Consider the following 24,441-nt stretch of genomic DNA (forward strand, 5'->3'; position numbering starts at 1 on the left):
TGCAGTTTTTATTTTGCTAGTGAATATACTGAAACTCTTAAAAGTCAAAGTTCTCCTTAATGTCACATCACAAATGACAAAATTGAAAATTAAATTTCTGCCCTATACTTCCTGCAGTATAGCCTTTTAGTCCCAATTTATTAGTTAACTTAATTTATAAGAAGCAAAGCCATGTATCAAACATTCATAATTTCTATTGTCTTAAAATGCAATTTCTACAATAGCCAAAAATGGGAGTAATAATCTTATTTACCAAGGAAGTCCTTGCAATAATATACTGAAATAATCAACGACCTCATTCTCATTGTCTTGCCATCAACAAATATCAATTATTCAATTGATGTGAATTATAAATATAGTATTCATATTGGAAAGTATGAATTCTAGAAATAGCAATTCCATATTTTGATTTTTTGTGATTCTGAATTACCTGTTTTTCAACGTGGCTTCAATTTTTAGAAAATATTTTATGTTTGAGCTTCATATTTTACACAAACACCAACCCTCTTTAAAGTACTAGAGATAAAAATAATAGCTTTGGTACTTATAATAAACTTACTTGTTACTGCATTGCTTGTAAACATGAAGAAAACTTCCAGTTGGAAGGACTCTGGCAATTTAAACAGTGCAAACATATAAGGCGCCCTCCCACCACTCCTTGAGGTACCTGGGACTGAATCCACAGTTGTGTCTATGCTGGTTGGCTATTCTGTCCCTGGCCTAAACTCCCAGCTCCTGCATCCCCCAATCTTAAATCCAAAGGCGTCATATTTTGTGAGAAAATATCGCCTTCCCATAAGGAAACCAAGTCTCTTTTTTATTTCAAATAAAACAGAAGAAAGAGAGAGAGAGAGAGAGAGAGAGAGAGAGAGAGAGAGAGAGAGAGAGAGAGAGAGAGAGAATGAAAAGCGATTAGACTCTTCCATATCAGCACTACTCCCCCGCGGCAGGAAGAGAGAGTTTTGTTGCAGAGACCAACAACAATGAATCTCTGACTGCTTAACCTTACGGCATAAGAAAAGGTACTGATTTGTTTTTAAACCGGTAGTATTAAGTACAGAGAGAAATTAAAAATAATTGGGATCAAAGTTTGCTTTTCAATAGACCTCTGGATCATTCCCACCCCGGATATCTGGAGAGGATTCTCACCCCGCCCTGCAGAAGTGCTGTTTTCTGAACAAGAACTTTAAATCATCCAGTGTAAAGTATTAGTGTTGGTATTAATTTTTTAAAAGAAATAAAAACTTATGTAGTAAAAATGCCAAAGCAAAACTAACCATAAATGATGTTGTTATATACATGGAAAGGTTTAAGAACTCACCTGATAAAAGCCAAGGAGATAACATAGTCCGCATTGACACTGACGGTCCAGTCACAGTCCCTGCTGTGTGGGTACGGATGAGGGAAGTTTGGCGAAAGGATAAAGCCTGAAGATCCTGTTAAATTGCCTCCACAAGGTGCTTTAATTTAAACAAGCAAACAAAATACCTTAAGAGATTAATAAAATCTATTAGCTATCAATATTTGTGAAAACATTTTCTGAGGGTATGTGAGACTCTGCACATACTCATTTTAACAGCACAGGATGCTGGGATGCTGCGTGTTTCTCAAGGAATCCATTAAAATATTGAACACAGAGCACACCAAACACATACAAGCATATTTACACAGAGGCGCGCAGGCACATGCACGCACTGATACTTTGTTTTACTGGCTTCCAACACAGCCTTTAAAAAAAAGCATAAAAAAATCATTTCTGTCATGTAAACTGAAAAACCACATGGGAGGGATTAAAAAATGGTTTCTCCATGGTTACTAGGAAAGGAACCTGAAGGTTACTAAAAGAATTGGAAGCAAAATAAAACAAAACCTTTAATAATAAATGCCTTCAAACCCAGTATGAGGGAGGCTTGACTTATACAGCAATAACCTTTCTCATAAAAGCCATAATGGTAATCAATGAGTAGGATTCTAGTGCTCAGCATATTTGCATACCCTCCCTTACATAATGTTTGTAGAAGAGGCTTTAAAAATCATTGAGTAAAACAAGTGATAATGTAAGACCTGAATCTGCTTTTCAAGAACCTTACTGTGACTCTATGATTTTTCCTAAAATCTAGTTCCTTTACTGATAAAAGTAGGCAATTACAACAGATTCCATTGTTGCTGTAGACACAACCTCCTGTAATTTTTCAGGGGACAGGAAGAAATAGCTTCAGTTAGATTCAGAGGCCTTTCTTCAAAGGAATATGATTGTATTCAGAAAGTAACACGTGTCCTCGGAGGTGTTAAAGGTGAATGGAGAAGTACACAGTGGGGTATAAGGATTCTCATATCCCTACAGTTCCATTTACACAATCAGCATTCTTGTCTGACTTTCAAAACTGTCATCTTCTCAGACAATGTTTATAATTCAGTCAAAAGGTAAACAGATTCTTTTGATAGCAAAAGTCGAGTTTGGAGGAAAGGAATTTCCTTTGTAGGTAGGCAAGAGTCAATAGAATTCAATAATTTATAAAGCTCATCTCGGTGTTTCCTCATACCACCAATCTTGTGTACAGATTGCGCCTTCAACTCTTAGCTATTTAATGCATCTGTACTTTCAGCCATGAAGTAGACACACTGCATTCCACTCCTTGCATCTTTTTATACCATGTGGGTGCATGCTAGTACGTAACTAGACAGAATATGCCACACTCAAGTGTCTTCTGAGTATAGGAATAAAGTGTTCTCCTGTGAAAGGACATACCCTCAGCCTGACCTCATTCATTCTCTCTACTCCAGAACCATTATTTACTTCATAGTTTCCCCTTAGTCTTCCTTTTCATAAATGAAGTGTAGTTCCACAGGGCCTTTTCTATCCTCCCGGTGTTTTCACCTAAAGATCTCTAATATTCCCTTATGTTTAATATCCACAGTCTTTTCTTGTTTTTATTTAAGGAAAGAAATTATTATAAGAAATAATACTTTTCCATAAAACTTAGCCTAGACTCACTTATGACATAGATAACCCCCTACTCCTGCCTTTTGTTTAGGTAGGATTAAACAAAAAAAACCAGACACTACAAAGTCCCACTTCCTCCATGGACCAATTGTTCATCCTTTACCAGATTGAGTAAAATTATAGTAATCCAGCCTTTGATGAAGCTTTCCTTTTAAATTTAGGCCTTTTACTTTTGTCCTAACTGCAGCGTCATGCCAGTGTCCAGTATTTCTGAGAAGAAACTCGAATCAGAGTACAACATGCTCTGAGCCATTCAGTAACACCAGACTTTTACGTGTTCTTTCTTTTTACTATTTCTGGTGATTCTTTTCTGCAAAAGCGAATTTCCTCTTTCCTTGCTCTTACAATACATGCAAGACTAGGCCGACAGTGTTCACCCAGTTACAATGGTTTCTTTCAATGTATGCCGCTGTTCTCTGCTTTCTGAGTTTGCACGTACCCAGTAATACCTTTTAAAGAAAAGTCTATGCTCAGTAAATTCTGTTGGAAAAGGAAGTCTTTGCATAGCTTCCCTTATATAATTTTTCGTATTTGTAGAAGAGGCTTTAAAAATAATTAAGTAAAAATGAGTAATATTCTAAGAGTTGAGTTTGAATTTCAAGAACCTTACTGCGACTCTATGATTTTTCATAAAATCTAGTTCCTTGATTGCTAAACATTGGTAATTATATCAGATTCTATTGTTGTTCTCTCTACATTGAATGTAGAATATAGAATCAATAGATTATAACTGTAAGTTGTATTTACTTCTCATAGCAAAAAAAAATGTGTGAGTGAGTATAAATCATGAGATAAAACTCTTAAGGCTTAGTACTCAGAGGACCAATTGTTTTCCTTGCTTTTCATAATTATGAATTTCCTTTAACATGGTGACATCACCTTAAATCTGATGAGCTAATTTCTAGCATGTGGCATCCAATTTCTTCTAGTGAATTTGCATAGACTCCAGTCTGCCATGAAAATTTCTATTTCATTTTGTAACCTGGGTATTCTCCTGATTTCCTTATGCTGCATTGTTTACCTTGCATTTTTTCTACTCTGTTATAATCATCTGTGTTGAATACGTTTACCGTCATGAATTTATCTCTCACTTTTTATTGATGGGAAACTCCTGTTCCTATCTATCTTGCTGATATTCTGTGCTGAATTACAAATCAAGTATGTATTACACCTCTTGCTACCTAGTACTTTATTGTTACAAAAATAATATAATATGAAAGTTACATAATACTCAAGTCAAAATGCTTCTGCTTTGTTGCTAAGTTACTACATTAACATTGTCATTATGTATATTTCTTCTTTTCTTTGACCTTGGAGACAAGCCTTTTTTTTTTTTTTTTTTTTTTTTGAGATTTGGAGACAGAGTTTATCTGTGTTAAAATCCTGGTTGTCCTGGAACTCACTCTGTAGACCAGGCGGGTCTAAGTCACAAATGTCTGCTTACTTCTGCCTCCCAAATTCTGGGATTAGAGGCATGAGCCATCAGTGCCACAGATACACTCAGTGTGTCTCACTTTCTTCACTTGCTACCATATTTATTGACCTCTAAATTGAAAACGTATTATTTTAGAATTGTGAAAATGACTAACTTCTGTCTCCAACAATCATTTTCTTGGTTTAAATATCTAGTAGAGAAATGGTACGTCAGTGATAGTTCTATAAAAGCTAGAAGACAATGCTCCAGTTTTAGTGCTACCTGACCTCTATTCCCTTTGTGATATTGTCAACCACCACTTTGAATAAACAAAATATATTCAAAATATTACAATTTCTTTTAAAGTTATATTATGTATTTATTTATGCATTCATTAATTATATTTTCAGTGTGTCTAGACAAAGACATGGAGAGGTTGCCGGAGTTGTTTTTCTCTTTCTCTCATGTGAATAAGGGTGACTGAGCTCAGGGATCAAGATTGGCAGCCAGCACCTGAACCAACTGGGCCATCTTGCTGGCCTTATATGTCTTACAATTCTACGTACTCTCTGCTCATATAATTCCTTCTTTTTAAAATGTTTTCCATGCATGTACTTATATAGTTCCACTTATGATTTGAAATGTTTCACAGCCTTTAGGAACACTTAGAAAACCTTAGTTTCCTTCTTGGCTGAGCTGGACTTAGCCTCAGCTTTCATGAACATGATATGAGACACTGGCATCGTCATGCAGGCCACTTCTATGTTTACGGTGTCTTTATGAACAGTATGGTCATGTGTCAGCATTCACCAGTTACATGTAAAGTCAATGCCGTTTCTTATACAGTGTTATTTTGTCCAGATACATGTGATGTTTCTAAAAATATTTGTTGACATGTGAATGGTTCTTCATATTGATTGTGAAAAGAATGGTAACAGCTGTGTGAATGAATGTGTAGCCTAAAGACTGGCTTAATGTTTTGTGGAAAACAATGACTTTGTGTTTAGGACTTTTAAAATCATGTATAAATGATGAGCAGCTATGTAAGATGTACAAAGCTGTGTTCAATAAATAGCAAATGCAAGTATGTACATGTGCATTAAAAAGGTAGAATGATAAGTCTTGTGAGCCTTTAGAAGGTTATGGAGTGGGATTATGTATATAGAATGAGATCAATTTTGTTTCAGATTTCTTTATTACCACAAGGAACAATAATCTTTGAATTGTTAGAAATTATATGCAAATGCATATATTCACATATGAATATATTCTTCATAAACAAAAAAGAAAGATAATTATATGTATACTAACAGTTTTACTGGATGTTGCTAAAGACTTTATTTTTCTTTAGGGATAAGGGCCCCTAACTTCTTTTTACTACATTATTTACCTTGTCAAAATTCCCCTTATGTATTTAATAGCTATGGTTCAATTTGAAAATCTAACATAGCCGACCAGAGAGTAAAACTCTCTGACATTTGTAAATCCTAGACTGCAAACGCATACATAAAAATTATTCTAAAATATCTTTAACTTTAAATAGCAGTTGGAAATCCATTAGGTTTTTGTTTTTTAACATATCTAATCATATAACACCCAAAATAAAATCAAAGGCATCCAGGAATTAAATTTCAGTTGGCTTCTCTGGAATCCTGACATGCACGATTTGTTCTGAGTGTAATTTTTTGTGAGCAGTAATACAGGCAGCAGCTATGAATCTATTTTACAATCTTCTTAATTTTTTTGCCAATTCAATTTTATTCATGTACTGTCTTTCTCAGCAACCCACCCACACTAATGTCTTTGTTATTTACCTTCATATTGAGTACAGCTACTTTCCCTCTGGCAATGTCAAAGTAATCTTCACACTGTCAATTTTGTTGGAATGAATTCTATTAACTCTCTAAAGATGACGTCCTTCTGTTTGGTACTTTCTATGAGGCTGATTTTTTTTCCACATGCAAGTAAAATGCTTTATTCTCTGAGGTCTGAGACACACACTTACAGAGTTTCTAAAAAGTTCAGGGTTTAATCTTTGTCATAGTATTTCCAATCATGGAGTTCTTTCTTATCAGTTGCAGAGGTCAAGCTTTCTGCAGCCTTAGCAATTTTTCAGACAGTTTTTTAAGTTATTTTCTTCCTCAGAGAAGTTCTAATGCATATCATTTTTGAAGCTATCTTATCCTTCCCCCCAAAATAATACTCAGTTCCATAATCCATACAAAAATGTTCCACACCCTGCTCCATATAAGTAAGATTTAGTGTTCAACTTTCCCTCTTAAAATTGGGTCCTTTTAGCTAGAGCACACCATGGTTTATAAATTTTATAATAGTCTCTCCAGAATGCTTTAAACTTATTGGAGTTTGAGGTGTATTTTTTTTCTTTAGGTTCAGTATAATTCTGTTCAATGTTTTAGGATCTTACATAAGAATATAATGTTAATATAATGTTATAGGCCTGAAAAATCCTATTATGTGATATCCTTGCCTATTAAAAACAACTTTAGCAATTATCGTGGAATTTCACTTTTTTCTAAAGGTATAATATTTTAGTAAATTCTTGAGACGTAAAATTATATTTGATCCTATTTATCTTCTATTCTTCACCTTATTTCCTCTCAGATTCACTTCTATTCCTCCATGCCCTTTCAAAATCATGTCTTCTTTAAAGAAGCAGAAATAAAAAATAGACCATGGAGTCCAAATTGTACTGCTACTTGTTGTGGATGCATCCACTAGAAAAAACCACTTGGAATGAATGTCCCTGCATGAGAAACCATAAATGTCAGTACCTCCTCCATTAGTAGTGGGGGATCATGAGCCCTTTCTCCTTCTCATTTTGAATGCTAGCTGGCTTATTTTCTATAGAGATTTATGATATACAATACAATTTCAATTAGAATATGAAGTTTTAATTTCATTGTAGTCCCACAGGCAAACAAAGTAGTAAATAACAATGTTCACACCTTATGAAAATATACTTAACATTTTTCCTTCTTTTTCTTAGAAAAATTCTCAAGCAGCTCCCCTTATCTGATTTTATTGATACAGATTTTATATATATAAATCAGTTGATATTTGATAATGCAAAACTTGTAGTAGTATATAAAGAGCAATAGAAAAATATAATAGCTATAATAGATTAACTATATAAAGAAATAAATCAAAATATGAACTATGCCCTTACTTTGTTTTAGATTTTAAGCCTCTTCTATACTTTTGTGCCTGACTCATTATCTACAAAAGAGGCCTAGAGCTACCGTTTTGCCTGCAGGAAGAATTAAGCCTTGAATGTTAGTGACTATTATGCTTTAAAAGCCTACCTACAAAATACAGAAACATGGGTTGTAAAAATACATTGTTTAGCTTAATTTCATTGAGAAGAAGGTTGATCAGAGTTAGAACTTTTCTTATTTTATTGGTAAATTCCCAGTGGATGGAAACCAACAGGTACCTAATGAATTTGACTTTGCAACTTTTACATGAGTTGTTACAACATAGAGTCAAGTAAGTCCAGGTAATTCACTGAGTTTCTTTGCTGCTGACTGAGGTATTCAAACACACTTTCTAATTCTAATTTCTAATTCAGAAAGAAATTGCTATGAAACTTATTGAATACTATATTTAGAAGCTGAATATAAATAAACCAAAATATGGCTTTTCGTTGAAAGCATGCTAAATGTGCTTATCCTGACTGCTTTAAATCCAATAGTGAGTGAGCAAGTCGTAGGCTCCCTCTTGAAGCTGCAAAGAAATTATGAAGTGTATATAAATACAAATGTAGGCTAGAACTGTAAGCTTGGCCATTTCCCTAAGCTTGTTTTGTTCTTTTTTGTTATTTCATTTGCTGTCCCACTCCCCACCCCCACCCCCCGATCTAGTAATAAAAGGCCTGTATCTTGGATCTCTGGACTGTCACTTAGAGATTTGAAAACAAGTTTGGAGCCAGAAATCAGACAGGATGGAATAAGGTCTGGACACTCCTCAGATCATCAAAACAAATCCTGATGTTCTTTTGAAAGTCCTGACTTAAATGGAAAGCCAATCCTTTGAAGCTCTTAAAATAGCTGCTGATATTACCTTCTTAGAAGATCAACACAGTGTGTTTTACATAGAGATTCTCAGTGATTGAGGTTTAAAGCAGAAGGTAATAATAGATTTATCCAGTAAATAAAAGCTGGAAAATTATTTCAGGAGATTGATTGATCATATTTAAAATTTTGGGGCTGTTCACAACATAATAAAATCGTGGACTTTTAACTACAGAAATTAGTAATTACTCTTTCTAAGTTTGCATATTTTGGATATGCACACACTCCTTTGAAATCTTAAGATGATAGTGCTAAATAACATCAATACCGCTCTTAATCATTGCAATATACTTTATAAAATTTTAATTATTCTTTAATCATACCTATACAGACTGGTGGGCTGGGCTGCCAGAAGTATCGATTTTCTACCTGGATGCAGGTTATTCTTTCTTGTCCTTGAAGCTCATATCCAGGATCACACTGGAAGACAACAGTGTCCCCAGGTTCTCGTCCGTCCCCATTGCGTGTCCCATTCATGGGGACTCCCGGATCACGACAGGCAGTTGCAACTGAACCTATCAAAAGATAGAAAGGCATTAGTTTTATACTATCACAATTACTTTCCCAGTTTCAAACTGAAATGGTTAATCTTTACAACTTTCCTCATGTCTATGATTTCGTAGGAAACTGACTTTTTAAAATGCTTGAATTAACTTCAAAATTCTATTAAATAAACACTTCTGTATTCCTGTAATAATGTATGTGCTAGCTTGTTCTAAGAAGCAGCATAGCATCTGTGTCACTAAATATTAGATATCCAAATAAATTTCCAAATTCTATGTTGTAGATTTATTTCTGTTGCTGTGACAAATACCCTGATGTGAAAATGAACAAGTAAACAAAATAAAACAGAAACAAATCCAAAAACTCAAAGAAAGGAAGGGTTTACCTGGCTTAAAATTCTAGAATACAGGCCACCATTTTGGGAATCCAAGAAATTAATCACATCAAGAGCAAAGAGAAAATGGGTGAATCCTTGCTTTCTTACTTCACTTAGCTTTCTACTACAATGAAGTTCACTGTCCAGCTCATGAAGTGATACTGTTCATATTCATGGTGAGTTGTTCATTTCAACTCAATTAAGGCAATGAAGACAACCTCCTACAACCTCTTACAGTTCCACCTGGACCAGATTAGAAAATTCCTCAACTGAGATTCAGTTTGCAGATGCCTCTAGGTTGTGGCATGTTGACATTCAAAACCAATTATTTCACTATGTGAAAGGCTATAAAAGAACACTGCTAAGGAGAGAAAATACTTGTTTGAGAGATAAGCAACTTACATCAGGGTCTGAGAGGAGGGAAGGGAAAAGTAAGAAAGAGAGAGAGAGAGAGAGAGAGAGAGAGAGAAGCAACAAATGTTATGATGTGAAAATATATTGAACATTGTTAACAACACGGCGGACCTTCATGATCTCATGTGAGACTTGCTAATGTTAGTAAAAATGAATTTCATAAGTGAGTATATTAAAGGTTGACAAAATTTTAGAGAGAGCTGCATCATTATCCAGACATTTCCAGGAGGGCTGAAGGATGCTATTGCATTGTGACACTTAACTTTGTCCATTTGATATACCCTAGAATCATCCTGACAGAGAGACTCAATGAAGGACTGCCCATAGAGATCAGGGTACAGGCCTGGTTTGGGTGAGGGGTTGGTGTATAACCCACAGGGGATTATTCCATCCACTAGGCAGGTAGTATTGAGCTACGTACATTGAAAAAAATCTAGCTGAGGACAAGCAAGCAAAAAAATGAGCATGCACACCTTTCTTATAATTGCTTAGGATTGAAGATGTGATGTGGCGTCTTTCCTGTCATGTTGACTTCTACATAATGATGGACTATAACGTGAAATTATGAACTAAAAGAAACATTTAATCTTTTAAGTTGTTCTTTGTTTCAGTGTGTTATAACAGGAACAGAAACAATACAAGAAAAAGGCCCTCCATGAAGATCACTGCAGTTTGTTGTAGACTTTAACATACGCTTGCTTTATAACCCAGAAAATGTTATGTACACTGAGGCATTTATTCCCCCAAATTCTTAACCCATGATAAATTCAAAATATGAAGTGACACACAACATTAGCCAGGCAAGAATCCATATACATTTTATGTCATAGAAAGTGTGGTGCATATAATACCAGGTACACTATGAAAATTATGGATTGGTATCTAGTGTTCTATATCATTTTGAATTGACTTATTTGTGAAAGTAGATAATTGGTTGGTTAACAGGATTAGAGTGCCAGGAGAAGTATTGTGAGGTAATCCGTTGTATTATGTGGCTTCTTTTAGTGGAAGTGTTATGAGACTTGACTATAATGGTAGTTATACAAATTTATAACCATAAAATTACTGTATGTGTAATACGTGAATGCTTGTGGAACTGAAAAAATCTAATTAAGCTTGGTGAATGACCTCAGTGTCAGAATTCTGGTTGTAGGTTGGTGTCAATATTCAGGTAAAGACAGGTACAGGATAGAATGAGGCCTGTCATTGGATGAGAAGTAAGGATGGGTGGAAGAAAAGTTTTAGCAAGGAAGAAGAGGCCAGAGCGAGGAGCGATAACATGACGGATGTTATGATTTCTTTCTGCACATATTACAAGTTGTTATGACTATTCTTAAGGGATGGATGTGTACAGGATTTTGTGTTGTCTAGGTGGGCAAATTATATATTATCAATTGGATCAGAGGATATTGTGTGATGTTTTCTTTCATGTGGTGACCTAATAGAGTTCAAGAGAGTGTATGGTGGCGGGACACATCGAGCTGCCACAGAGTTGGGATGAATATGTCTGGTGTTGTGGAAACCAGCCAAGAAAGCTGTGAGTGAGGATGGGGCTTGTGGACAATGGGTCAGAAAGTAGATGGGGCAGTGTGGTGTCACCGAGATAAATTAGCACTAGTTTCAATGGCCTGCTGGAGCCTGAACTATCATGAGAGTGTGATTGTCAGGGTACATGCGAGAACATTCTGCAACTTTTTCAGTTTTACCACAATATTACTATTATTTGTGACATCCTACTTGGAAAATTGGGGTAATGGACTTAAGATAGAGGAAGCCATCAAGTTTTCTCGTACTGGTGACACTGATGAATTTTATTTTCTATATCTCTAATAGAAAACTATATGAATATATAGGTCTGTAAGTAGTGGGATATGTAGTTCTATTGACTAGTTGAATGAGATAGTGTTAAACAAGTTACCTATCAAGAGAGTAATCAAATGTAACCATCCAGCAAGTTTGCTTAACCTTATCTATCTGATGTAAATAGAACATTGAAATCCATATTTTATTGCAGTATATTGACTTCAGTTGTGTAGGCATCAAGACAACGTTAACGAGTAAGTTACTTAAAATGACAGCATGTATTGAATCTAATACACTTTCAATAAGCAGTAACACCAGAAAGTAGAATGTGAAATCTATAACAAAACAAAATTTTCTTGGGATTTTTTTAAAGTATCAATTTTTAAACAGCTGACTTTTTCTGATTAAAACTGTTGCCTCTTAAAGTAAATTTATATTTACTTTTTCTGCATTGTGTAATGAAATAAAAGTAAAAAAAATCAAGCGACATTTTAGCAATTGCTGATGATAATTTAAAAACTAGTTAGCCTTCTAGAACTATTCTGATAGTAAGCTAGTTGAGTACCCAGAGTCTCATTGGTTAATTTTACTAATTAAATGGCAGTATGAGCAATGGCCATAAACCTAACACATACAACTCCTTTAACCCTCTAGAATCTCTGTGAACCAACTACTACTATGTCCTCAATTTAGAGATAAATTTAGGGCTGTAAAATAAGCTGTGTTGAATTTACCAGAAAAAAAAAGATACATAGCATGACTTAAACCCCTGTCGTTCTACTTTCATAGCTTAAAGCATAAACGTCTGAGAGACCAGAGTGTCCTCTTTTAACTGTCACTGTCCCAGAAACTCATTTGCCTTCCCAATCCATATCATAATAAACATTTACACATTTTCAGGAGAGATATTATATCTGTAACTAGAACACTTGGTTGACCTTATTCAACCCAGTCTTAACAGATTAACTGTTGTGACAGTTATTTCTGAAGGGATTATTTCTTATTAGAGTAAGAAGAGAACTCCTGGGTGAGAATATGAACCAAAGAGAATTAATATATAAGTTGACTTTACTTTTTAAGTACAGTTGTTCAGTAATAACAATTAATATTCCTTAGCAGAGAACTAAGCAACAACCCATAACATAGAAACTGGATGTATGATGTACAACTATAGGAGGATGTTTGATGCATGCATTCAACAGCTTTATTTAAGATGTTTTCCTTAGAGTTGGTGATATCTCAAGAAATGGGCAATGGAGATAAATATATATCTATAGAGAGAGTAAATATATATATATGTAAATATTAATAGAGAATTTTGTATTGTCAGTGGGGGATTACTATCTTCATTCTATACTCACAAAATTTATGACAAATCCTCAAATATTTTATATTTATATTTATGCATATATTTGCATATATGGACTATAGAATTATTTATTTATACATATATATGTAAAGAACAAAATAAAAATGCCACAATGCAAGTTAAGATAATTTGGTCATAGGTAAATATGAGGATACAATGTGTATTTCTTGTCAAATTTTCTAGACTTAATGATTTAAATGAGACGAATTATCTCAAAAGACAGCTTTTACATTAGGCTAATACTTGTGTTGGAATATGCATTTGCCTTGAGGTCTAATTGACTTGAAAGGAAAGAGGTGGTAAATCCCTACTGTTCCATTTTCTCTAAGTTAATAAACAAATTAGGAGTAAGATTTTAAAGCAAAGCAAAGAATGAGGGTGTTTAATGAAATACCAAAGAACTCCCCACCACACACACTTGGAGTAACAGGAGTTCTGAAAGCAATCAGTTAAATTCCCACAGAAATAATTACTTTGTAGGAATGCTATTGTTTTATTATCCTTATTTGTTTGACATTTGAATGCATACTGGTTACCTTCTGTGTTTGTAAGTAGGAAAAATTATAATCATTTTAGCACCAAACATTCTTTTTCTCTGAATTAATAGAAACAGTCAATGAAGAAAATAAGCATTTTTAGCAGTTATGGTATTTCTCCTAGGGAATTACGAATGAAGAAATATCACATAATTACTATTATTATAAATAATTATTTAATAATATGACTTTATGAATTAGCTACATCATTTAGGAATTGGTAATTGTTAAATATTATTTCCCTATATTGAAGAATAGAACTCTAAATGCTAAATATAATTTTTTTCTGTTACTGTTATATAAATTTTGATTACCTATTAGATCTTCTCTCTAGCACAATGTGTAGAAAATATATATAGACTAAGAGTTTTATACAAATAAACCTTTAAATATCTTTGTTACATACAAATATATAAAAAGTATTATCAGAATATAGTATATTGACTTACAATGTAGTAACATACTGCTTTTATTTTTTCTGAATTTCTTTACTTTAAACTGGTTCATATTTAACAGAAACATATGTCTTTGCTCCACTAATGTTTTAATGTACTCTATTGTATAAATATATCAAATTGTTTGTATCCATTCCTTCCTTGAAGGGCATCCGGGTTCTTTCCAGCTACTGGCTAGTATAAATAAGGCTGATATAAACATAGTGGAGCATGTGTCCTTGTTACATGTTGAGCCTCTTCTGGGTATATGTGCAGGAATGGTATAGCTGGGTCCTCAGGTAGTGCTATTGTAAGACTTGTTCCCTGAGCCCTATGTCTGGCTCATAGGGCTATCTATGTCCCACCCATAGAGACACAGAGATGGAGATCGGTACAATAAGCAAGAGGTTTAATGATCCAGTACACTGGGGTGGTCCTGTAATCTGGACAGAGACAACCCTGAAGAACAAAAGCACACACTTTTTATACTTTTTCATGGGATAGGCTCTAGGTTACAGCATGAGTTGGTTATTTCTCATTGGTGGGGCTTATTACCTTTTGAATTCATCGGTGACTGCCTATTGTCCTTTGAATTCATTGGAGGCCCTTGGTGGGGAAATACCTTTGGCACACAAAGAGGGTGGTGAAGGATCCTGCCCTTACTGTGGCTAGCTCATTCATGTGGATGGGGGACTGCTAAGGGTGGTTAGCTCATTTCCTGGAACAGGGTGTTATCCTAAATTCTTTGGACAGTGTGTTAAAGTCCAAGCCACATGGTGTTTGCCTAAGGCAGCCTTTGTCCTTAAAGTTTGAGTCTTAGCCTTTGTCCTTAATGTTTGAATCTTACATTATGTCCAATTTTCTCAAGAACTGCCAGAGTGGTTGTACCAGTTTGCAATCCCACCAACAATGGAGGAGTGTTCCTCTTTCTCCACATCCTCTCCAGCATCTGCTCTCACTTGAGCTTTTTATCTTAGCCATTCTGACTTGTGTGAGGTGGAAACTCAGGGTTGTTTTTATTTGCATTTCCCTGATGACTAAGGATGTTGTACATTTCTTTAGCTGCTTCATGGCCATTTGATAATCCTCAACTGAGAATTCTTTGTTTAGCTCTGTACTCCATTTTTAATAGGGTTATTTGATTCTCTGGTGTCTAACTTCTTGAGCTCTTTGCATATATTTGATATTAGCCCTCTGTTGGATGTAGGATTGGTAAAGATCTTTTCTCAATCTGTTGGTTGCAGTTGTGTCCTATTGACAGTGTCCTTTGCCTTACAGAAGCTTTGCAATTTTATGAGGTCCCATTTGTCAATTCTTGATCTTAGAGTATAAGCCATTGGTGCAACCCAGTCACAAAAGAACACACATGATATGCACTCACTAATAAGTGGATATTTGCCCAAAAGCTCAGGATACCCAAGATACAGTTCACAGACTACATGAATATCGAGAAGAAGGAAGATCAAAGTGTGGATGCTTCAGTTCTTCTTAGAAGGGGAAAGAAAATATTCAAGGGAGGATATACAGAGAGGTAGTGTGGAGCAGAGACTGAAGGAAAGGGCATCTAGAGACTGCCCCACATGCGGATCCATCCCCTATACAGACACCAAACTCAGACACTATTAGAGATGCCAAGATGTGCTTGCTGGTAGGATCCTGATATAGCTGTCTCCTCAGAGGCTGTGCCAGAGCCTGACGAATACAAAGACAGATGCTCACAGCCAACCACTGGACTAAGCACAGGGTCCCCAGTGGAGGAGATAAAGGACTGAAGGAGCTGAAGGGTTTGCAATCCATAGAAGAACAACATTATTAACCAACCAGAACCCCCAGAGCTCCCAGGGACTAACCCACCAACCAAAGAGTATACATGGAAGGACCAATGGCTCTAGTTGAATATGTAGTAGAGAATGGCCTTATAGGGCATCAATGGGAGGAGAGGCCCTTGGTCCTGTGAAGGCTGGATGTTCCAGTAAAGGGGAATGCCAGAGAGGGGAGGTGGAAGGGAATGGTTGTGTGGGAGAGCACTTCCATAGAAGCAGAGGGTGGGGGGAGGATGGTTTAGGGGATTTCAGGAAGGGAAAATTGGAAAGGGGATAACATGTAAAATATAGAAAAAGAAAATATCTAATAAAAAAGAAAGAAAAGAAAATTGTGAAGGGCAAGGACCCCATATAAAGAACAGCAGCATACACTAACTGATAAGAGGCCACTGAGACATTTACAGCAGAGGACTGCCAGGTCTGGCTTCAGTGAGAGAAGATATACCTAACTCTTGAGAGACCTGAGGCCCCAGGTAGTAGGGAGGCCTGGCAGGGGTTGGGTGTTGGAAGGTAGGTGGGTGTGGGAGGGCAGTTACTGGGGATGGAAACATCATCTAGGAGACAAGGAAGGAGGAATGGGATGAAGACCCTGAGGGTGGACTGGGAGTGGGATAATGACTGGACTATGAAAAATGGTTAAAGAGATATAAATAAATAAATAAATAAATCTATCTCAAAAAAAGAGCTAGATTAGACACTGACAAAAATAAAAAGATTAACCTTGTCATTTTTGACTTTTATATGCATGTTTCTGTATATTCTTGTCTGTATGGATCCATGTCTATATGCAAGTGCATATGCTTGTTCATATGCATATATATATCAGAAGAGAACAAGACATCTGTGAAGCAGTCATTTCTTAGATACCGCCTACTTTCATTTTGAGTTCACTCCCTCTCATTGGCCAGACACTCACCACATAAATTAGCGGATAGGACATTGAGCTCCAGAGATTCATTTATCATTTCATTCCCAGTCTTGGGAATATAAACACAGGCTACCATACTGGGTATTTTACTTGCATTCTGTGTGTCAAACTAAGGTCTTCATGCTTTTAAGGCAAGCACTTAATCAGTTTAGCTATTCCACCAGCCCTACCATTGTTCTGTGGTGGTTTTAATAACAACATTTCTTAGCCAGGTATTACTGCATTTGTTTCTAACAAAATATCATTTTCTCTCTGCTGATTACACAAGTTAGAAATACATTCCCTATGGCATATGCATATTTTCAAAGAGAACCATCTTTTATTGTGCTAAAACCAAACATATTGAATCTATTTTGTTTTTTATTTAAAATTCTCATTACCTGAACTATAAATAAATAGACTTTGAAAGTAATATAAGTTTATGGTCACATTTCTTAAGCAATATTTTATAGAGAAAATTCCAGAACTGCCCCTTGGTACTATCCATATGTAAGTGAATCTTTCTGCATGCATTATTACAAAATAATTTATGGCACAATGAGAAAACGTGTATATTATATGGAAAAAAATTTAATATACTTGATTAGACTTGATATTATCAATGAGGCAAATCCACCAAGAATTACTGTTTATCAAATACATGTGTCCTTATCATATAAAACTTTGTAATATAAAATTCAGTTGATTACTTAGTATGACTAATTACATTCAGCCATATTTTAAAACATTGAACACTTATCCCAAGTATGTAGTACCTAAATTTAATTTATGTATCGATTTGCTTCAGTATATTCTAGATAAACTGAAGATGTGAGAACTAAAGAGCATTAACTACTTCTATAAGTAACTATGTTCTTACCACTTTAAATTTTCTATAAGAAAGGATATGTATTTATCTTCATATTTTTCTTTTATTGTGTCTAAGAATATATGTATCATGGAAACAGACATTTATTTCACTTAGCCACATGAGCATATGGGTACTTTTCATCTGTGTATGTATAACTTCTAGTCTTTTAAGCAAATCTGATGTCTTCTTTACTGTTGTATGATAGTGCAATAACCCAGGGCAAAATAACTGCAGGGTACTTTTCCTTAAAGATGCATTGGGTAGTATAACAATGAATAACACAGTTACAGCACTCCTTGATTCCTATGGTCTCACTTCTCTTTAACTATTTGATGATTTGACATAAAATTGTTTTTTAAGACATTTCAAACATGTACAATGTTGAATAAACAGTACAATTAGAAGACGGAGGCAGACTATGTTGTTCAAAGAGAGGAATACTTTTCAACTTCTCTCAGTTCCATATATTGCCCTGCCCTCAGAAGCTGCCCTGCCAAGTGGCCTGAGGAAGGGACAGTTGGTCAGCAGCAATTTCTAGACTTCCCCAGCAACAGTTTCCATCCTCTCTACCCACCCAGGTAATGGTTCTAGAATGTCCCTAGAGATGGAACAAGATAATTAATAGCTACCTACTCCTGAATTGCCCTAATGGAGAATTCATCTTAAAAGGCTTTAAATTAAGCCTTTGATCTCACTTGGTTGTCTCTCTATCTTGGAAATGAGAGACCTCAATATGGGAAACTTCTACAGAATAAAAGACTCTTTGCATTTACATACTGTCTGAGTCTGGGACATAATCCTTTTGTGAATCTTGGACCCTTACTTACAGAGTTAGGACAGGAAAGGAACAAAGCTGCTTAGGGTAAATTATGGAAAAACAAACTCAATGGTAGTATTCTAATATATATACTTTATAACTCTCTCTCTCTATATATATATATATATATATATATAAACTTCTTTCATCAGTTCATACGCACTCATGTATTTTGACAAGCAGTTGTTCAGTCAAGTAGTATACTTTCTCTTAAGAGACACCCATCAATGGAAGACATTACAGTCTTATTCCCACTGATAGGTGAACCAAAGTAAGAATGCAAGCAATACCCTTTACCATTCAGTATGTCAGGGACTATTTCATTTACCTATATAGGGCATTAACTTTACATAGTAACTTATAGATGGTGATACAATATTAATATTTCGAGATGGTAGGATTTAGGGGATTGATGAGCACAGAGTAACTTCAGGCATTGATCTGCAGCCCCATTTTAATGTGTGTCCTCAAGCCCTACATTCTTTTCAGTTGCAATAAACCCACTGACCTGTGTGAGCCCCATAAAACTTTAGATAAGCCTACTGCCTTACAATAACCTTGAGTCTGTACAAACATTCTGTTCTCTGCCACACCCTGGGCTTCAGAACTAACCTTTAATTTACAAATTCCTTCATTCTTATCTCCTGAACGTCTGTTCCTGGGTTTATGCTTCGGAAGGACACTGCTCCTGCCATGCCCTTCAAGTTTTCTGCTTTTGAGCCTCACCCTGACCCTGGCAAGTTAGAAGTGTTTTCCATGGTAATTAAAGTTGCTTTTGGTTTACAATTTACTTTGGTGGTCCTTTTCTCATTATTTGTGCATCCTGTGATCCCAACAGAGAAGCCTGTTATCCACTGAGTAATTGTTGGAGGTTAACTAGTTTAAGGCCTGTTTAGGCTATACATCAAGATGACAACTCAAAGCAGAAAAATGGGTTCAAGTGTTGATGAAGACAAGAAAGAAGAAAGATACACAAATGACCAAAGTATGTACTAACAAATGATCAACAAAGACATTTGCAAAATTACAAGAATATCTACTATACAAGAATGTAAGAATATATAGCAGTCGTGATGATGCTAAAGCATTGGCAAAATTAGTAAAAATACTCTGCAAAGGCAAAATAGTGTAGCAAAGAGCTTCTCCTGAAAGAGCCTTGGTGTTGGTATTCTGTCAAAGATCCACCCCCACCATTAACTGGCAACAGCCAGGTATGCTCCATCCCGCAGTTACCTGGCAACAGCCAAGTATGCCTGACTAAATATAAAAGGGGCTGTTGCTCTCTCCTCTCTTCTCTTTCCACTCTTGTGTCTTGCTCTTGCCCTCTTCCCCTTTGTCCCTTCTCTCCCCATCCCCCTCCTCCCTTCTCTCCATGTGCTCATGACCATCCTTTACTCCTCTCCTCTTCTATCCTTCTCTCATTAAACCTTTCCACATGGAACCATGTTGGCTTGTTGTGGTTTGTCCGGACACAAGCCGAAATTTCTACTCCAACACTAGGTGACTTTTGCAGCCTTACACCACCTGCCTCAGGTCAAGGCTAGGCCAAGTTTCATGCTCTACCCACAGTTATTAAAATGTACTGACTGATGGTTGTTAGCCAGTAGATTTAAAGGTCAATATGCTTAGCCAATAAATTTGAATTATATCCTTGCTGATGCAACCTATGCCCTAAAAAAAAATCTTAAAACTGCTTATAATAGCCATTTGGGTTCACCTTCTATTCACTGGTTTTAAGGGATTGATTGAGGGTCAACTTGATGCATCCAGAAAATAAACCTTTCTTTCTTTCTCTTTTTTTAATGTTTTAAAAAAATTATTAGATATATTTCTTTACTGACATTTCAAATGTTATTCCCCTTCCCAGTTTCCTGTCCATAAGCTCTCATCCCCTCCCCTTCCCCTCCCCCATGCGGGTATTCCCTCCGTACATCCCCTTTACTGCCCCCCCCCATATTCCCCTGCACTGGGGGTCCAGCCTTGGCAAGAACAAGGGCTTCCCCTTCCATTGGTGCCCCAATAAGTCTATTCTCTGCTACATATGCAGTTGGAGCCCTGGGTCAGTGCATGTGTAGTCTTTTGGTTTAGCCTCTGCAAGCTCTGGTTGGTTGGCATTGTTGTTTTATGGTGTTTCAAGCTCCTTCAACTCTTTCAATACTTCCTCTAATTATCCCCAAGGAGGTCCTGTTCTCAGTTCGGTGGTTTGCTGCTAGCATTGACCTCTGTATTGGACATGCTCTGGATGTGTCTTTCAGGAGAGATCTATATCCAGTCCCTTTCAGCATGCATTTTTAGCTTCATAATCTTATCTAGTTTTGGTGGCTGTATATATATATATATGGGCTGTGGATCCAAAGAAAATTCCACAAGCTACATCCCTTCCCTGAGAAAATAAACCTGCTGGGAAATTTCACCAGTTATACCTCCCCTACCCATTTGTGCTTTTATGACTTTTTACACCCTGTTCTCATGGTCCTATGACCAACAGGTGGTAGTCACATGACCGGCAGGACTGGCAGGACCGGCAGGACCGGCAGGGACTTTCCACCACCTAAAAACACAGCATTGCTCCAGGCACCAAGGAGAATGTGACCATGACATGGACCAATGAAGTTAAAGAGCAAATGTTTCCAACCAATCCTTGTGTGTCTTGATGTACCCATCCCCATTCCTGTGGCTTTGTGGTTTTGGTGCTTAAAAGTAGCCTGTATCTGTAGGACGAGGTTCTTCTCCTTCTTCTCCTACTTGAAGGCTGAGCAACTCTGGTGCACTGGGATAAAAACCTCTTGCTGATTGCATCGAATCTCTGCTCCAGTGCTCTATGGGGATGAGCGGATCTTTGGTGGTGGTCCTTCGGGTCCAACAGGGCCACATGTGCAGCAGCCTCTGAATGGTCATTCTTTGCTTCCATATCCCCTCATATGGATATTTTTATTTCCCCTTTTAAGAAGGAGTGGGAGCATCCACATTTTGGTCATCCTTCTTGAGCTTCCTGTGGTCTGTGGTAATTCGTGTTTTTTGGCTAATATCCACTTATCAATGAGTGCATACCAAGTGTGTTTTTCTATGATTGAGTTACCTCACTCAGGATGATATTTTCTAGTTGATTCCATTTGCCTATGAATTTCATGAAGTCATTGGTTTTGACAACTGAGTAGTATTCCATTGCGAGATGTACCACATTTTCTGTATCCATTCCTCTGTTGAAGGGCATCTGGGTTCTTTCCAGCTTCTGGTCATTATAAATAAGACTGCTATGAACATAGTGGAGCATATGTCTTTGTTGTATGTTGGAGCATCTTTTGGATATATGCCCAGGAGTGGTATAGCTGGGTCCTCAGGTAGTGCAATGTCGAATTTTCTGAGGAACCTCCATATTGATTTCCAGAGTGGTTATACCAGTTTGCAATCTCACCAACAATGGAAGAGTGTTCCTCTTTTTCTACATCCTTGCCAGCATCTGCTGTCACCTGAGTTTTTGATCTTAGCCATTCTGACTGGTGTGAGGTGGAATTTCAGGGTTGTTTTGATTTTTATTTCCCTGATGACTAACGATGTCGAACACTTTTTAGGTGTTTTTTAGCCATTCCATAATCCTCAGCAGAGAATGTTTTGTTTAGCTCTGTACCCCATTTTTAATAGGGTTATTTGGCTCTCTGGAGTCTAACTTCTTGAGTTCTTTGTATATTTTGGATATTAGCCCTCTATCAGATGTAGTATTGATAAAGACCTTTTCCCAATATATTGGTTGCCGTTTTGTCCTAATGACAGTGTCTTTTGCCTCACAGAAGCTCTGCAGTTTTATGAGGTCCCATTTGTCAATTCTTGATCTTAGAGCATAAGCCATAGGTGTTTTGCTCAGGAAATTTTCAACAGTGCCCATGTGTTCAAGACTCTTTCCCACTTTTTCTTCTATTAGTTTGAGTATATCTGGTTTGATATGGAGGTCTTGATCCACTTGGACTTAAGCTTTGTACATGGTGATTAGAATGGATCGATTTGCATTCTTCTACATGCTGACCTCCAGCTCCTTTGTCAAAGATCAAATGACCATGGTTGTGTGGCTTCATTTTTGGGTCTTCAATAAACCTCTTTCTTTTGCACTGATTTGCATCTCAGTGTCTCACTTTGAGTGTCTGGAAGTAAGGCAAGGGTTGGGGTTCTTTCACCCCAAGTTATTCCAGCTAAAGTAACAGTAGGAACCAGCAAACTTGTTTCTGAATTTAACCAAAAAACCTGAAATCAGAATCTGGAAGAGACAGTATTTCCACATTCTTTGCAGCCCTAGTCACAATAACAAAGTTAGAAAAACAAACTTGGTTTTCATAAGCACCTAAATAAGATGTGGCATATATTCATATAGAATATTTATCTTTGGAAACTATTTTGCAATAAGTGGCAACATAAACCAACTTTGGTGATCCTATACTAAATGAAACATAACACTGATGTAAAGAACAAAACTGCATAGATGAACTTACATAGATATGTGATATATTTAAAGCCATAGTATCAGAGTTCAATATTTGGTTACACTTGAAGTTAAGGGCCATGGAAATTATTACGAATTATTGTTTCCTTAAGGAATGCCTCCCTACCATAGATTCTTGGTTCCACTGTTACATTAATAAATCATGGAAACTTTAGATATAGGACCTAGTTAGAAAAAGTTGGCTACTATATGTTGGGATAACTTACATCCCCACAATGTAAGAAGGTCTGTCCCTGTATTTTCAATTGTTGGTTGCTGTGCAGGCAGAGCTATGTGCTAGCAGAATGTATCCTCTCAATACAGTATCCCTGTACATCTCTTCTATATGCAAATGTTTTTCTTTCCCTGTCAGTTCAGAAGAAGATTCTCTGAAATTATCATATTAAAAAGCAGGCTCCCCTTGGGGAAGGTCAGACAAACCTCAGTGCCAAAGGGTATGTAAAAGATATGGGTAGGGTGTTGTTTTTCTACAGATTGGGTTGGATTGAAATGTGTCATTTTGCATAAGAAAGAGCTGGTGAGATGGGTTAGGAAGTATGGGCAGAGCTCCAACCTGGAGGAGACTCAACAGATGGAGGCAGATGTAGAAGGAGACAGAAGAAAGACCAGATGGAGCCTGAAGTGGGCAGTACTGCACATCGAGAGACAGAATGATTGAGAAGTTGGATTAAATTAGACTGTAGCTGAAAGACTGACTCAGCTAAAAGGCAATAGCTTTAAAGTATATAGATGTCTCCTTGTGTGTTAATTAAACCTCAAGTGGGATCCACAAAAGCATTGCATTGACTACAGGACTGTCTTTGCAGACAACAGATTGCCCTCATCCCTTTCTGTATTCCTTTCCTGTATTTATTATTTTTGTGTAATAAAAAAAGTTCCTCCTCACCCAAGTGTCTGTGATCATGATTTATTCTCCCAGAGTATGCAATCAGGAGACTTTGATGTGAACCTTCTGAAACTGTGAGTTAAAATAATTGTATCTTCATTGCTAAGCATGATGGTGTGTGCCTATCTTTCTACTACTCAGAATCTAAAGTCAGAAAGACTGCAAACTTGGAGCTGGTTTGAGAAATACACTTAGATAATCAGAGTCATCTTTCACAATGGAAACAAATTAAAAAGCCTGAATCTACCACTGTGTTAGAGTTGCTCTCTTAGACTTTGTAAGGCCCTTGATTGTCAAGAACATTTGAGGTTTTATTTATTTTAAGTGCATGAATGTTTTGCCTGTATGCTTGTAAATTAATTACCTGCTCATGGAAGTCAAAAGTTGTTGGCTTCCCCTGGAAATGTTGTGAGAGGTGGTTATAAGCAACCATGTGGGTTTTGGGAATTAAATTCAGGACCTGTGCAAGAGCAACTAGTGATCTTAACCAGTGAGCTGACACTTTAACCCCTATACCAATTCTTCCTTTTACAGGCAAATAATCAGTGTTTGTTTGGTAGTAAATATATTTGTAAATTATTTAAATTATATATGTGTATATATTATATATCTATATCTATATTTACATCTTTATCTATCTATCCATCTATCTATCTATCTACCTATCTATCTATAGACACATACACACAGAGACAGAGAC

At 36.4% G+C, this 24,441-nt stretch overlaps 1 protein-coding gene across 7 annotated transcripts in view; it reads right to left on the bottom strand.

Annotated features, from left to right (window-relative positions):
* Positions 1-24,441, bottom strand: part of Csmd3 (CUB and Sushi multiple domains 3) — a 1,319,129-nt gene that overhangs the window by 319,280 nt on the left and 975,408 nt on the right. For all 7 annotated transcript variants that reach the window (XR_010053386.1, XM_063264433.1, XM_063264432.1 and 4 more), the window contains 2 exons: positions 8,833-9,024; positions 1,322-1,460 (listed from right to left, as the gene is read on the bottom strand). Coding sequence is in view for 6 of the 7 variants with exons in the window: in XM_063264433.1 (XP_063120503.1) it covers positions 1,322-1,460; positions 8,833-9,024 (331 nt within the window). In the remaining variant the exon portion in view is untranslated. The remainder of the gene's footprint in view (positions 1-1,321; positions 1,461-8,832; positions 9,025-24,441) is intronic.

The sequence above is a fragment of the Rattus norvegicus genome, chromosome 7 (assembly GCF_036323735.1).
Source record: "Rattus norvegicus strain BN/NHsdMcwi chromosome 7, GRCr8, whole genome shotgun sequence".
Classification (NCBI taxonomy): domain Eukaryota; kingdom Metazoa; phylum Chordata; class Mammalia; order Rodentia; family Muridae; genus Rattus; species Rattus norvegicus.